This window comes from Drosophila busckii, chromosome 3R (assembly GCF_011750605.1).
Source record: "Drosophila busckii strain San Diego stock center, stock number 13000-0081.31 chromosome 3R, ASM1175060v1, whole genome shotgun sequence".
NCBI classification, from domain to species: Eukaryota; Metazoa; Arthropoda; class Insecta; order Diptera; family Drosophilidae; genus Drosophila; species Drosophila busckii.
In genome coordinates, this window is record NC_046607.1 from 9,191,806 (window position 1) to 9,206,081 (window position 14,276).

General features: G+C 35.9%; 6 protein-coding genes across 8 annotated transcripts; 3 read left to right on the top strand and 3 right to left on the bottom strand.

The window, feature by feature from the left end:
* Nucleotides 1–678: 678 nt before the first annotated feature.
* On the bottom strand, nucleotides 679–2,782 carry LOC108602019 (guanine nucleotide-binding protein-like 3 homolog). The gene is made up of 5 exons (XM_017990022.1): nucleotides 2,680–2,782; nucleotides 1,736–2,621; nucleotides 1,416–1,672; nucleotides 950–1,351; nucleotides 679–888 (listed from the first exon to the last, which is right to left on the bottom strand). Exons 1-5 carry the CDS (start codon nucleotides 2,699–2,701, stop codon nucleotides 713–715), a joined length of 1,743 nt encoding a protein of 580 aa, XP_017845511.1. The 5' UTR covers nucleotides 2,702–2,782; the 3' UTR covers nucleotides 679–712.
* A 315-nt stretch (nucleotides 2,783–3,097) lies between these two features.
* On the top strand, nucleotides 3,098–4,078 carry LOC108604347 (28S ribosomal protein S11, mitochondrial). Its single transcript, XM_017993776.1, has 5 exons — nucleotides 3,098–3,352; nucleotides 3,417–3,547; nucleotides 3,610–3,710; nucleotides 3,769–3,834; nucleotides 3,912–4,078. Exons 1-5 carry the CDS (start codon nucleotides 3,153–3,155, stop codon nucleotides 4,017–4,019), a joined length of 606 nt encoding a protein of 201 aa, XP_017849265.1. The 5' UTR covers nucleotides 3,098–3,152; the 3' UTR covers nucleotides 4,020–4,078.
* A 9-nt stretch (nucleotides 4,079–4,087) lies between these two features.
* Nucleotides 4,088–6,767, top strand: LOC108604346 (probable G-protein coupled receptor Mth-like 11). Of its 2 annotated transcripts, none has more exons than XM_017993775.2 (9): nucleotides 4,088–4,250; nucleotides 4,320–4,475; nucleotides 4,539–5,120; nucleotides 5,178–5,319; nucleotides 5,384–5,569; nucleotides 5,633–5,875; nucleotides 5,946–6,096; nucleotides 6,157–6,357; nucleotides 6,424–6,767. In XM_017993775.2, exons 3-9 carry the CDS (start codon nucleotides 4,638–4,640, stop codon nucleotides 6,485–6,487), a joined length of 1,470 nt encoding a protein of 489 aa, XP_017849264.1. In that variant the 5' UTR covers nucleotides 4,088–4,250; nucleotides 4,320–4,475; nucleotides 4,539–4,637; the 3' UTR covers nucleotides 6,488–6,767. The 2 variants fall into 2 exon arrangements, with proteins under 2 accessions (XP_017849264.1, XP_017849263.1); XM_017993774.2 differs by having other exon boundaries at nucleotides 4,356–4,475.
* A 256-nt stretch (nucleotides 6,768–7,023) lies between these two features.
* Nucleotides 7,024–11,844, bottom strand: LOC108604344 (kelch-like ECH-associated protein 1B). 2 transcript variants are annotated; one of them, XM_017993773.2, is made up of 6 exons: nucleotides 11,770–11,844; nucleotides 9,693–9,997; nucleotides 9,358–9,615; nucleotides 8,560–9,242; nucleotides 8,286–8,491; nucleotides 7,024–8,226 (listed from the first exon to the last, which is right to left on the bottom strand). In XM_017993773.2, exons 2-6 carry the CDS (start codon nucleotides 9,987–9,989, stop codon nucleotides 7,454–7,456), a joined length of 2,217 nt encoding a protein of 738 aa, XP_017849262.1. In that variant the 5' UTR covers nucleotides 9,990–9,997; nucleotides 11,770–11,844; the 3' UTR covers nucleotides 7,024–7,453. The 2 variants fall into 2 exon arrangements, with proteins under 2 accessions (XP_017849262.1, XP_017849261.1); XM_017993772.2 differs by lacking the exon at nucleotides 11,770–11,844 and adding an exon at nucleotides 11,747–11,758.
* A 243-nt stretch (nucleotides 11,845–12,087) lies between these two features.
* Nucleotides 12,088–12,863, top strand: LOC108602519 (lysophospholipase-like protein 1). The gene has a single exon (XM_017990653.1). The coding sequence runs from the start codon at nucleotides 12,151–12,153 to the stop codon at nucleotides 12,847–12,849; it is 699 nt and encodes a 232-aa protein (XP_017846142.1). The 5' UTR covers nucleotides 12,088–12,150; the 3' UTR covers nucleotides 12,850–12,863.
* A 41-nt stretch (nucleotides 12,864–12,904) lies between these two features.
* On the bottom strand, nucleotides 12,905–13,810 carry LOC108601592 (probable histone-lysine N-methyltransferase set-23). The gene is made up of 2 exons (XM_017989491.1): nucleotides 13,110–13,810; nucleotides 12,905–13,059 (listed from the first exon to the last, which is right to left on the bottom strand). Exons 1-2 carry the CDS (start codon nucleotides 13,780–13,782, stop codon nucleotides 12,905–12,907), a joined length of 828 nt encoding a protein of 275 aa, XP_017844980.1. The 5' UTR covers nucleotides 13,783–13,810.
* Nucleotides 13,811–14,276: the final 466 nt, after the last annotated feature.

The following is a 14,276-nucleotide window of genomic DNA, read 5'->3' on the forward strand; positions in this document are numbered from 1 at the left end:
GTGCTTACGAGTACATAGGCATAAGTTGATTTTAAACATTGCTTAGACTTGAGTCATTTTGGAATAGATATGCATCTGTGCATAATGAAGCAATTCAATGTACATATATACTTTACACACCCACACACATGTTTGTAGCATAATTTCAAAATGACAAAAATATTTAATCAACGTCATTAGTTGTAGCTCTATTGTTAAGTTTTAAGAAATTTTTTGTAATAAACTTTCAAAATATTTACATTTGAATTTTATTGACATCGTTACATTTGCTATCTACTCCTAATGCTAACAAGACTGGCATTCATAATTCTCATTGTCTGGCATTGTCTTCATGTCAGATAGATAATTATGTGGTCCGTTGGGGTTTTGCTTGCATAAATTGTTTTTGCTAAAATTGGAAAAATGTTTAAAAATATTTATAAAATTTTAGAACGTTATTTTGATTTGGATTAGTTTACCGCGTTACTTTGGTACCTATCAAATAAAATACAGCAATTGCGATTACTTTTTATATAAACAGAGATATGTGTAAGGGATGCGATCAAAGTTCAATATTTGAAATCCCAGCCATAGTCAGTTATACCTGATGAGTTTAGTTCATTAACTGGACCTCATGTTTGTTTGATTTCGAAAGATACACTATCTTCACAAATTTTTTGAATTTATTTTAAATTCTGATTAATATAACAATATATTGAAGGCAACACATAGTTTATTCGACGATATAATCCTCGTCGAAATCATATTTATCAGTTTTCGTTGAACCCATGTCCAAACTAAAGTTATCCAACACATCCGTTATTTTTGATATCTTCTTTTCATTTCGGACATTTTGTTTCTTTTTCTTTTTCTGCAGATCCTTAATGTTTTTGTTTATCGATTGATTTTCTAAAAATAAACGACAATATATTAATTAAAAATCAAATTAAACTTAAAATGTTTTTTATACCTTCAAGCAGTAGTGCGGGATCTATCTTTTCCTTATCCTCATTCAATTTTCGTTTGCGACCTTTAGGCGCAGTTTCCTGCTCTGTTAATATTTCAGCAGCATTTTGAGCCTCGTTATCTTCTTTCGGTACTTTTAATTCTAATGGTCCGCTTGAGGTTATTTCCATAACATCATCCGCTTTCTCAAGACATTGGCTCAAAATGTCCGTCTCCATAGATTCGAAGTTGTCCACATCGAACTCTCGTGCCTCGGCATGTACAATTGTTGCACTGATGTGCACACTTTTGTCCTCGTGCACTTCAGGTGGCTGTGTACAATATTTAATCTTGCCTGTGTTCCAATCATTGAGCACACTACGTGCCGCAGCAACCACATCAGGTACACCCTTCTTTTGGAATTTACCTGCGTATAAAGTTTATTTTTCATTTCATATTGTATCCAAGCAATAAGGAAACTATGAACTTACCCATTCTGGCTGCTTTTTTTGCAAAGAATTCCTCAAAAGTATCATAGTTGGTAATGTCGTACATTTTGCAAAAGTACTCCTTACTAGCTCTCTTTAAGACACTCTCGGCTATGGTAAATGGATCTTTCACATCTCCCACACGCTGCGCGTTTTTCAGTACAGCATGTGAACTATCTGTATTTGCACCACTGGTAAACACAATGCCAGGACAATCAATAAGCTTAATTTTTGAATCCAGCTCTACTTCCTGCATGGCTCTGTGAACATAAATAGTTATAAAAAAAAACTAACAACGCAATTATTGAGTTAAGCTAACTTACTTGGTTACGCCAGGGGTGCTGCCCACCATGCACGAACGTCCTCGAGTTAACGAGTTGATAATGGAGCTCTTACCCACATTAGGTATGCCTACAACGCCAACGCGAATAGATGTTTTGATACCCTTGTTGCGGCAATAGTTGGCCAGCATAGACATTAGTAGCTCAGCACCAATACACACTGATCCTTGCATTGCCTTTTCACTCTTCATTTCGCGCAACTTGCGGCGTCCCAGTCGGTTTGCCTGATCCTGCGTGGAAGCCTTAAAAGCTGTTACCGGTCCGCTACGCCTAAAGTACTTAATCCAGTTGTTGAGATTTTCCCTTGGCACAAGATCCGCTTTATTAAGCACCAACACTAAGCGTTTATTACCGGGAGCAGAACGCACTGCTCGTTCTACTTCATTGCAGCGCGTTCCCAGTGGATCACGAGCATCGACCACCTCCAACACGACATCTGCGTTTTCAATAACTTTGCGAAACTCTTTAAAATATTGCTTGAGGGACTGCTCTTTGGTAGAGGCATTCTTATATTTCTTCTCATTGTCATCCACTCCATCGTTCTCGTGCATTATACCATGAACTGTGCTGCGCATATCAGCATCCTCCACCATAGATTCCAAAGACTTAAATTTATTCTGTTCACGCTCTACTTTAAATGCTTCCCTCCGAGCAAGGCGCTCCGCCTCTTGCCGTTGCTTTGCCTCTTCTACCTCCTTTAATATCTCATCTTTGAAGGGGCATATGTTTGGTATCTGTATTAGCTTCTGTTTTTTGCTGCCCTTCTTGGTTGTCTTTTTAGCCTCACGGCGCTCTTTTCTGTTGTGCTCTCGTACTTTTTTGTCAATTTTGTGCTTCAACTTGCCGGTCAATCGCTTAGATTTCTTTGCTATAATTGATAAGAGTTCAGATGTTGCATTTTAAATGGTTACTAATGAAATACATACTTTTTAACCGTTTGAGAGCCATTCCAAAACAATATTCAGAGCCGCAAAACCAAAACACGTGAAAATAAATGTGCTTCTTATTTAGTGATGTGAAAAAATACCGATGCACCGAGCAACGATGGTTTTTGACGATATATGCCGATGTTTTTACAATATCGGATCCATTGTTGCAACATTTGAAATTATAATTAACTTCACTCTACATGGTTTTCTTTTACTTTTACATTATTTTACTTTTACGACTGTTAAACTGAACACAACGATATAATTGATTATATCGCAAAGACTGAATGACAGAACCTATTCCTATTAATACCTGTTGCCTACAAAATCAGTGAAAACATCGCTATCAAGTACACTCTTATTGTTATATTTTTCAACACTGAAAATTTCACCTTGCCAGACTGTCAAAGTCCGTGATGTAATTATTTATTGTGAGCAGTACTTAAATTGTTTTTTAGTTTTGCTCAAAAATGTCTATTAAAACCACATTATTGGCCGGCATTCAAACAATTAAGAGCTGCGCTCGGCTTTCTCCTAATGTCTCCTTTATACACACAAGTGCAAATTTGAGAAAAGCTGAGGATCGTAAGGAAATGTTGGCCTCACTGCCCGCTAAAGATGAAGGTACGGTCGGTGAGAGATCCGTCGATATTGACACCCTTATAAACCGGTAAGTCATGCCTAAGTTATAGTGCTCTGTCAAAACAATATTATCCATGAAATCTATTTTACAGAAAGGCAAAGTTTTTTCCGGATGCCAGCACGGCTACACAGCTGTTCAACGGCATACCATTCAATGAACTGCCCATTTGCAATATTCGTGTCTCGCCCAACAACACAATTATATCAGTGACAGACTACAAAGGTAAGTAGGCACAGAAAGCTTATAGTTAACATCGAATATAACGAAACACTTAATATTCGTAGGAGTGCCAAGGCTAATACGCTCCTGTGGTATTGAAGGCTTTAAAAACACAAGGAAAGGCACAAACATTGCTGCTCAAGCAACCGCAGTTAACATTAGTTCAGTGAGTTAACTTAAACAAGGTTTTTTAGTTCTATACTCATCATAAATAATACTTTCAGAAAGCAGTTGAGCTTGGCTGGAAAACCATACGTGTTAAAGTTCGCGGTCTGGGACCAGGACGAATGGTAAATTATTTTGATACATATGAATATGATTTACATTGCTGTATTTATAATGTATATTATAATGTATTTCATTATAGTCGGCTATTAAGGGATTGCAAATGGGAGGCTTGAATATAGTTTCTATTACTGACAATACCCGAGTATCATGGAATCCGCCAAGACCTCGAAAACAAAGGAGTCTTTAATTGAACTAACAAAATCTCAGTTCAATCCAGACGTTTGCTGTTTTCATTTTTAATTGTAGTAAATATATTTCTATATATGTTACATACTTTTGTTGTTTACTTGGAATTATGCGGGTATGCCGATTCCCTGGTGTATAAAAAGCTGGTTGATAATAGTAAATTGTATAATTGTGTAAAGAGATAGGAATACTCAATCTCAAGCTAGTTTCGCAAAAAGTTAATCTCGATCAGGTAAATATTTTCGAAACTATTCAAATATCGGCTTCCATTTGTATCGCGACTGCGATGGCTTCGCATAAGTTTAATGCGTTCTTATTTTTAATAAACATTTTTGAGGTTAAAGTGATATACTAAGTTGCATTACGGAGAAGTAACATTTCTGACTTTTATATAATATATTGTATGACTCTTATGTACATTAATGTGTATTGAATGTTCATGTATATAATCCGCAAAGTGAGTGTACCTTATAAGTAATGAAAAAGTTATATATTTGTAATAATTTCGTTTTAAGTTTAGTTTCCATCAACCAGCCGCTCACATCGGATTGAAATAAATTAATATTTCATAAAGTTTTTTAATAAAACCTATTATCAATGCTCCAAAAGCTAGAAAAAAATGGCGAACCTAATATTTCTTGCATTTATAATATGCAATAGTTGGATAAAAATCACCGCAATTATTCCAGGCTGCGATTATTTTGATACTGTTAATTTGACAGATATTGAGCCCTCAGCAGATGGATCATATAAGTATGAGAATATCACAATACCTAAACATCAAACGGGAAATTACAGTATCTCCATATTATCCAACGGTCGAGAAAAGCATGTGACAGAACATTTACGTGGATGTGCTTGTCAGAATGCGACGTGCATTCGCTTTTGTTGTGATCCACAACAAGTTCTTATAGAAAGTGAACGCAGGTGTGAGAGTGTACAGGGTATGAAGTACAGTTCTGAAGTGAATATAACAAATAACAACGGAGAGGAAACGACTGTGGATATATTCAACAAATTTATTATACAGAAGCAGCTTTCTGTACCTTGTAAGAATCGTTTTGTACTGGATAAAGTTGGACACAACTGGACACTTTTTGAAGTTAGTTAAAGGGTTATTAATTTTTGTTACTGGTAATAAATTATTATGTGCATTTAGAACGGCTTGCTCTACAACCACCAGACTAATGAAAACGTTAACAAAGACCAGTATTGTCTACAGCCCCAGAAAATTTCAGATGGTACTTATAAAATAATGGCCCATCAATGTGCGGAAGAGGATAAGAGGCTTAATGCAATCGGTAAGCAAAATATTTTATTTCACATTGATTGCTTTTTGTTAAATCCAATATCAATTAATTTTAGTTGAATATTCATCCGTAATCTGTATGACAGTCACGATTTGTGTCTATATGTTTCTGCCGAAGTTTCGAACAGCTCATTATAAAAGCTGCACTTGCTACTTTATCTGTCTTACACTAAGTTTTGTCTTGATTTTGGCTGAAAAGCATTTTCGGAATTGGGATTACATAGACCCCTGCCTCTTTGTTGGTACTAAAACTTACATTACAAATTTTATTCTTGTTATATTATAATATACTATACTTCATTTAGGTTACATAGGCTATTACTTTGTTATGTCTATGTTTTTGTGGCTTTTGATCATGAATTATGGGTTGTGGAAAAAATACAAAAACATTGGCATTAAAAGGAAACTAAACTTTCGGAAGAGAAGTTGGTTTGTCTGGATTACTTCTGCTGTACTACTAATTATTACTATAGTAATAGACAGTGTGAATAAAGATAAACAATCGGCCTGGAAACCTGGATTTGGACATTTTTCATGCTGGATAAATAGTATTTATCTTCATATTTATTTTTTATATTAATTTAGTAATACTTAATTTAAATTTATATCCATCAATAGCTCGTAGTTTGCCACCGTTGTTCTTCTATTATGGTCCAATACTTTTTATATTGGTGGTGAACATTGTGTTCTTCATTTTAACGGCAAGGAATATTTTCAATGAATCTAGAGATAACCAACAAACCTTGGGCTCAGCAAAGAATCGTGCAAGGTAACAATATTTTATTATGTTATATTTATTTTGTTATTACTTTATTTGTTTTATTCTCAGCTTTAAGCTATTTTTTCGGTTTTTTATTCTTGCTGGAGTATTGTGGTTTTTGGAAATCATAGGATATCTTGACAAATTGTATACGAATGTGGAGGGGCAAAGCTATCAGATCATTCTTGATTTTCTTTCATCAGCTCAGGGCATTATGTTATTTTGCGTAACAGTTTTAACACAGGATGTGCGACATTCTCTCAGTGAACAGTAAGAAACATAATAATTATACTAGTCGCATCTTTAAAAATATATAATATAACCCGTATCTTTCAGTATTTTCAACAAAAAAAAAAAAATGTGCACAGTTCAGCCAACCGCAAACGATTCCCAAGCATGAATTAGAGCAAAGAGTCTTATAACGGCCCCCAGAAGATATTGTTACACTTTGTCTTTTATATCGACTCTTCTCAACAATCTGATCAAACTTTTTATAAAACAAAAGTACTATAATTAAGAAAAAATCAAATTTTATATTTATCTTCATTGCATACATGAAACATTTAAATTTAGAGTCTATGTCGCAAGTCTAAAAATTCACCCATAGTGCATTCGATCACCAAAAATGAAAATACTTTTTAATTATTTTGTTTAATAAAGTCAAAATATGTAAAAAATTTAGTAGCAAACAAAAACGACTTCCAATATTCGTACTATTGTGTACTTAGTAATAGAATGTAATGATAATAATTACTTAGTAGTAATGTAATGAAAATATCAACGAAATTACCAATTGCACCAGAGATGAGCCTATTTTATATGCATAGAGTAAAACAAATTTAAGTTACATACTGTTAAAATCTATTAACGTACAATACAATACATTATTTTTAAGCGATGGAATAGTATAGATAATTTAGTTAATAAATGGTCAATTCGAAGAATAAACTAAAATATCCTCAATGAATGCATTTTAAATACCCAATGTAAAGATAAAAACATACAGTGTGTAGCATAGTTATAGTTCTAACTGAGCAATCAATAAACAATAATTTCTTTTCTTTATAAATGAATATCATTTGATATATTTACAGTCTTACAGCATTTGAAATATACACAGTTGTAAAACGCCTGTAAGATGATCAAAATTGCACTTGATTACACACTTTATTTTAATAAATCTAACCTATAACGATGGAACTCACTGCTACATGCACGTACACTATGTATGATTATAAATATGTGTATGGTTGGAATGCTTGTTTATAAAAATATTTGTAATGGCTTGTTAAGTGTTTACAATAGGCTAAGGTACATATATTTAACGTATTTGGCATTTTGGAAGCGCTATGTTTCCTTTAAATTGTCATGAAGGACTTGATGACTTTCTGTGCCATTCAATGGTATTACTTATCATACTTTGCATGGCCTTATAAACTGGACACAGCCCAAGGCATTTTTTTGATTCAGTTACGCAGGCACTGGACAGAGTTACTTTAGTTACTTTATCAGTTTCTTTTGAAAAAAATTGGGTTCTTTTGCTGTTGTCGCTGTTTTGTCGTCTTTTGCGCCAATGTGACGTTTGAGGAATGCGATCCTCGTTTTCTTTCCGTAATTCTATTTGAGCATCGCTTTTAACATCATCCATCGAATCGCATTTATTGCAGCCTGCACCATAGGATGCATGAAATTGCATATTTGGCGACATGCTGCAGTAGTTTGCAGTCCTGTCGCTACAAGGATGCCGTGTTGCGTCGTTAGATCTGTCGTCATTTGGTTCGTCACGTTTGGGTGCTTCGCTTTCTTCATAGTCCATAAAAGTTGCGGCGCTTGACGGCTGATAAATAACCGCAGAAGCGTGACCTGAGCGTCCAGAATTCAGAGGTGTTCCCTGCTCCCAAGTGTTTGTACGGGGATCATAAACCTCAACGATCGATAAAAAGTTACTTCCATCAAAGCCGCCAATGGCATACAGCTTGCCATCGAGCGGTGTCAGAGATAAAGCGCTGCGAGCGATCTGTATGGGTGCAACCATGTCCCAGGTATTATTCTCTGTATTGTACCGTTCCACTGTCGCCAGCTGACGCATGCCATCGAATCCACCCACAACATAAATGTGCTGGTTAATGGCAGCAACACCTATATATTACGCTAATGTTTAGTATTGCATTTAAGTAAAATTCGCGTTGTGTTTATACCTGCTCCACTGCGCCCAGTTTTCAAGGATGGCAGGAAACTCCACTCATTGTTTTCCGGATGATAGCATTCGACACTGGCTAAACGTTCAGAGCCATCAAAGCCGCCAATTGCGTATAGCAGCCGATTAACAACAACAACTCCAACGCCCAAGCGCTTCGCATGCATTGACTGCACAAGCGTCCATCGATCCTGCTCTGGGTCGTAGCTGCAATTGCAGAGAATATGCTGTTAAAAATCATGTTCATATACAAGACTACTACTTTAACTACGCACTACTCCACTGTGTTGTGGTACTCCATGCCGGCCGAACCGCCAACAGCGTACATAAGTTCGTCCATAACAGCCACGCCCACTCTATGCCGCGGCACAGACATTGGTGAGCATGGCCGCCATGTCTCGCTTACGGCACTGTAACGATCCACCCAGTCAGAATCATAGGATGATCCAATATTGTTGTTGCGTCCGCCTACGGCATAAAATTTGCCTTTGAGAAACGCAGCACCAAGTCCAGAGCGTGGTATGCGTAAATTTGGTAATGTAGTCCACGTTTTGTCATCCACATTGTAGGCCTCGAGTATGTCTAGGGAATGCCGAAAGAAGCCACCGGCGACGAATATCATGCGTGTGGTGTTTGGCTTGCGCTCTTTGACTCCAGGACACTTGTGCAGTGTGAGATCCTTAAAGATCTTAGCCAAGTATTCACGGCAGGCAGGCACTTTGCGCAGTACATCACAGTTTTTCATTTGCTCTTTCAGAAAATTCGGCGTCAGAAATTGGCAACGGACGGCGACTAGTATATGCTCCATTTTGCAATGTCGATTATCCTCATCGTATTTTACCCACTTCAGCACGGCATTGTACACCTCACGCTCCTCTTGCACATTTAGCTCATCACGTCGGATGAGGGCTATTATCTGATAAGCGGACAGCTGCAGAAATTCTTCTTCCTGACAGACCTTTTGGCAAAACATGAAAATCAAATTAGTTAAAGTACATCAGCTATCTGAGGAGTCCTTCAAGTTTTATATGTAAGTAAAAACGCTTGAATGGCTTTTAAAACAATGAGCATACTTGCGTGAAATGTCGTTCAATAAAGTGATTTGCTTTCTTCTGTAGCTCGACACAGCCATGCTGTTCCGCAAAATTGGCAATACCAATGGCATTAGTTGGGTCCAGTTGACGCTCCAGAAATGCACAGCATGCGTCTATAACATTTTGCACTTGGAACATGGTTGCGGCGGGCAAAAGCTGGCACACTGTTACTTCTGTTACGCGTATCTGTCCGGTGTACATGAAATACAATATTCTGGACATCGCTGTTGGACACACCTAGGGAAAATGGATAACCCAAACTGTTCATCTATTATAGCAACAAAGTGGAGGCATTGCTGCGGTACTACACATACCCCCTGGAGTTGGACGCGGGACATCTCCGATTCCTTTAGGCCACCAGTGAACATGGCCTTGAAATATGGTGAGGCAGCGGAGAGCACTACTTTATGTGCGGGAAAAAGCTCCTTCTTCACTTCGAGCATAACGTCAGTCAGCATGCCATGAGATCGCATCATATACATCATCTTGAGTGCTTCTTTTGCATAGTTGGACATGCAAAATGTCATGTCTTCATCTGTTGCATCCGGCTCATGTTCGTCGAAGCGAATACAAGTGCTTATCAGCGAACTACAGTCTGAGCGCTCGTTCATCTCAATATCTGTAATATGTATAATAAATTTATCTATTATTAGGATTGCAAATAAGCGTTATTGGACAACATTTTCATTTTTTTATCATAATAATTCGTAGAAGTTTTTTTATTTGTTGCAATGGAAATAAAATAATTGAGATTGTTTTAAGAATTAAGTTTTAGCCAAAACTATAAATTCTTTACTTCTTCATATATTTATACAACAAAATTCTGTTGATCATTCATTCGTTCATAACTTTTTGCACACATTTAAACACTGTATCTATGTGTGTATATTCGATAAGGCTGATACCTGGTTTCAATTGTGCACAAAGTTCAAAAAACCAAAAAATTGTATATGAAAATTGAAACAAGCCACATTGCTGCACAGATAAATATAGAGTGAGTAATGACTTTATATATTAGTTTGCTTTATCAGTAATAAAACAAAATGGTAGATAATACGATTCTTAATTATCCTCTAATATAATTATAACATTTAAGTATATGTATGTATGAATATGAGTAGGAATAACAGATAGTTAGCTCAAAGTACAATATTTTGTCGTTTTTTGTTATCTTTGTTTTCCAAGAATGAATAAAACTAGACACAAAAATATCAGCTGACCGCAACACCTCTGAGCGATTTTATATCTCTTGACTAAATGGTACTTTGCATAGTCATCTTCAATTATGAAACTATAAATTTGTATAATTATGAAACTATAAATTTGTATAGGTAGTAATCAAAGATTTCAGTGTTCCGTTAATCCTAATTCAAACAAGTAAATTAGATAGTTGAAAGTTAGTTTTTAAAAAAGATTTCACTGTAGACTGATAAGAATATATACATATGTATACTCAAATGTTCGTACATTTATATGTAAATGATTTTTATGTATATAAGTTTTGATTATTATTAAAGATGACTAAACAAATTTTACAAATTGATTACAAAGCAGGTAATGTTTTTCTTTCGCTATAAATAAATAACACATAAAATTGCGAGGGCAGCGTTTAGAAAAACAAAAAAACCAAATAGATTTTTAAAGTGCTAACTAATAAACATATAGGAATACAAAATAATCCAGACCGGTTTATTTACATATGGTAGGTATTTACACACATGCGTTAAACAATTTAAATTTATACAATGGTGTCTCATTTGATGTGACGTGCTGTAGAAATGACTCTGCAAAAATACAAATTTCTTATCAAGAGTGGCTAGGAGTTCCCTTATATCAAGTATGCGATAACTACACACAAGCACAATAAAAAATCAACAAATACTGTCAAATCACGATGAGAAGCCATATCCACACACATATTCACCTACACATACGCATATGCATTCATTTGCGAGTGTATTTGTATCTATGAGCAACGTAAACAGTGCATTTGGCGTAAGTGAGAGGAAATTTGTTTTCATTTTAACAAAGGCATGTACACACACACTTGCTTAGACACAACACACACACGCAGTTCTTAGTTCAATGTATGCTACGTAACAACTTGTTGAATATTGAACAGTAAATCATGAATGAACTTTGTGTATATAAGTATGTTAATTTATACACATATGTATATAAATACATTTACGAATCATAACTTGCACATTTTACTTATGTATGTCGCTTAAAGAGAGACACAATCACGTGTACACAGATGACCGAAATTTGTTGAAATACAGCTGATTATTAGAGCACCGCGACGAGCTATTTACGTTCTTACAAATCTAAGTGTATAAAAATTAAATGCACATTTAGAAGTGTATACCCATTACATTTAAAAACACTTACTACCAAGCGCAAACTACGAAAGTCAAAGATGTTTTTATTGTTTTATGCCCGAAAAACACAACAGCAGCATTTGTTCGATTTTCGATATGTGTGCATGGCTCGATTGCGATAGGTAGTTCAGTGTAGTAAAGCGCAGTATTTTAAGTGTAACATCAGAATGTTCTGAAAATTTTTAAATTTCACTGAAGTCTATTTCGATATACTGTACGTCTTTTGTAAGACAAATTAACTTACATAGACAGTAAAATAGTTACGCTGTTTTTTTTTTTTGGATGAATACTCTTGTCTTATTGTTGTACCATTTGTCAACACTGCCTTATCAAGTCCAACAGCTGTTTCACTTTATTTACAATTTAGTTATTGTTATAGCACATTAAAATCATGGCTGCAGCTCGCAGGTATAGCGCATCTGTCATATTCTTTCATGGATCAGGTGACACTGGGCCCAATGTGATGGAATGGGTTCGCTTTTTACTTGGAAAGGATCTAGATTTCTCACATATTAAAGTTGTCTACCCAACGGCTCCAAAGCAAAAATATACACCGCTTAATGGAAGTTACTCTCATGTGTGGTTCGACAGGCAATCTGTAAACATTGCTGCATTGGAGACCAGAAAGAGCATGTCTCAGAGCTATGACATTGTACAAAAGCTAATTCAAAATGAAGTTGACGAAGGCATACCCATAAATCGCATTATTGTCGGCGGATTCTCAATGGGTGGTGCGTTAGCTCTACATGCCGGCTACCATTTAAATACAGACTTGGCTGGAGTATTCGCGCACTCATCTTTCTTAAACCGTCAATCAGTGGTCTACGAGTCTCTACAAAATCCAAAAAAGGTAGAGGGATCTCTTGCGCTTCCGGAACTTCTCATGTTTCATGGACAACGTGATACGCTGGTACCTTTAGAATGGGGAAAAGAGACCTTTGATACATTAAATAAATTGGGTGTAGAGGGCACATTTACACCTTTGAATAACGCTTTGCATGAGCTTAAAAGAAAATCACTGCTTGAGTTTGAAGAGTGGATTCTTAAAAAGTTGCCTCCTCTTAAAAATGAAGTTCAAAATAAGCTATAAATGTGCAATTTCGACGCGAAATAAATTTATTCAATTGTTTTCTAATTATTATGTTTTAAATTATAGAGTTTGGCATAAACCCGCTACAATTTAATGAGGCGCATCGACACATAATTCTCTTGGAAAAGCTTTCTTGTGGCCCATCTTCTCCACCACCATAGTGAAAGCACAACTCCTCTAAAGCAACTATATCGCGCTTCGCAAAGATTCCTATAAGAAATCCTGTTTAGATTAGTTAGTTAGTTTATTGTTTGACTAACCTATCTTTGGTATGGGGCTATTTATTCGAACTGCTAAAATCTCACAGTTCGGATTGCAGCTGTGATTCAAATAGCGTCCAATATTTCCTCGACACGTTGGATCTACAATGGTTGTCTGAGATGGGTTCACACTGAGGTCCTTTGCTTTGCTGAATTCCCGAAGACACAAAATGTAATTCATTAATTTATCTCTGTCAACATTCTCCAGGCGACGCCTTGCTTCAGTGATGGTGAGAAGCTCTCCAACATATTCACAAATAAATGAGCCTTTTAGGATATCAACATTAGTGCGTACTCCTTTTGAGTTGTAGCGTCGAGAATCAAAAACTTCTAGTTGCTTGCGTGGGCCGTACTGCACTCGTCGATTCTTGCAAAGATTAGGCTGTCTCCGACATGTACACAGATCGTTGCATTCAATGATAGCGGGTTGCTGCTCCTGTAAAATTAATTCTTTTTTCTGGTCGTTATATTTATAGCTGGCACCGTGACAACAACTAGTACAATCATTCTTACAGTCACAAGAAAATGTGAGCTGAGAATGGTATTCCTCCAACAGGTGTCTGAATTCTATGCTGTCGTCGTTAGGCATCAAAGCATTTTCCAAAATGTATTCCACACTGTCGTCGCCATGTTCGTAGCTGTCTTCAAGTTCATAGTGGATTTGAGCTTGCATTAAAATCAAAATAAACAGTTTTGTCTTGAAATAGTTTTGTTTTGGGACTTTAATTATTTTATCTGTTATCGATGGTGCCTATGAATCGATAGGTTACGCACAGTTAGGCGGCAAGCTGATTTATTTGAAGTATATTTCAACAAACAAGTAATTAGGCTTTCATTAAAAGAATATATGAAATTGAAAATATTCGTGAAGTTTTTATTAATTTGTTATTAAATATGGATAATATTTTTCGCTTTGATATTCACTGAAACAAATAATTCTTTTTATTTATTTCTAATCATTTTTAATTTTACCTGTTTCGTAGTCAAACTAGGCTTATAACAAAAATCAATAAACTAATAACGATTTCGAAGCCATCGACTCGTTCATCTTCTACCAGGCACGCATAAACTGGTAGGCTATGTTTCCAATCAATAGCAAAACTCTACCGATGGCTGCCAATCGTTTGGCGATTTCGAATTGGAGCCAAAGTGCCGTTGACAGTGTAT

Excerpts from the sequence above, each read along its gene's own strand:
- LOC108604347 (XM_017993776.1), top strand. The coding sequence starts at position 3,153 with ATGTCTATTAAAACCACATTATTGGCCGGCATTCAAACAATTAAGAGC. Across the intron at positions 3,353-3,416 it reads ATTGACACCCTTATAAACCG|AAAGGCAAAGTTTTTTCCGG; the intron begins GTAAGTCATGCC and ends TCTATTTTACAG. Across the intron at positions 3,835-3,911 it reads GTCTGGGACCAGGACGAATG|TCGGCTATTAAGGGATTGCA; the intron begins GTAAATTATTTT and ends ATTTCATTATAG.
- LOC108602519 (XM_017990653.1), top strand. The coding sequence starts at position 12,151 with ATGGCTGCAGCTCGCAGGTATAGCGCATCTGTCATATTCTTTCATGGA.
- LOC108604344 (XM_017993772.2), bottom strand. Across the intron at positions 9,616-9,692 it reads CCCGCGTCCAACTCCAGGGG|GTGTGTCCAACAGCGATGTC; the intron begins GTATGTGTAGTA and ends CATTTTCCCTAG. Across the intron at positions 8,227-8,285 it reads AACTGGGCGCAGTGGAGCAG|GTGTTGCTGCCATTAACCAG; the intron begins GTATAAACACAA and ends CGTAATATATAG.
- LOC108604346 (XM_017993775.2), top strand. The coding sequence starts at position 4,638 with ATGGCGAACCTAATATTTCTTGCATTTATAATATGCAATAGTTGGATA. Across the intron at positions 5,570-5,632 it reads AGACCCCTGCCTCTTTGTTG|GTTACATAGGCTATTACTTT; the intron begins GTACTAAAACTT and ends TACTTCATTTAG. Across the intron at positions 5,876-5,945 it reads TTTTTCATGCTGGATAAATA|CTCGTAGTTTGCCACCGTTG; the intron begins GTATTTATCTTC and ends ATCCATCAATAG.
- LOC108601592 (XM_017989491.1), bottom strand. The coding sequence starts at position 13,782 with ATGCAAGCTCAAATCCACTATGAACTTGAAGACAGCTACGAACATGGC. Across the intron at positions 13,060-13,109 it reads TAGCCCCATACCAAAGATAG|GAATCTTTGCGAAGCGCGAT; the intron begins GTTAGTCAAACA and ends GATTTCTTATAG.
- LOC108602019 (XM_017990022.1), bottom strand. The coding sequence starts at position 2,701 with ATGGCTCTCAAACGGTTAAAAA. Across the intron at positions 2,622-2,679 it reads GGCTCTCAAACGGTTAAAAA|CAAAGAAATCTAAGCGATTG; the intron begins GTATGTATTTCA and ends TATCAATTATAG. Across the intron at positions 1,352-1,415 it reads AAAAAAAGCAGCCAGAATGG|GTAAATTCCAAAAGAAGGGT; the intron begins GTAAGTTCATAG and ends CTTTATACGCAG.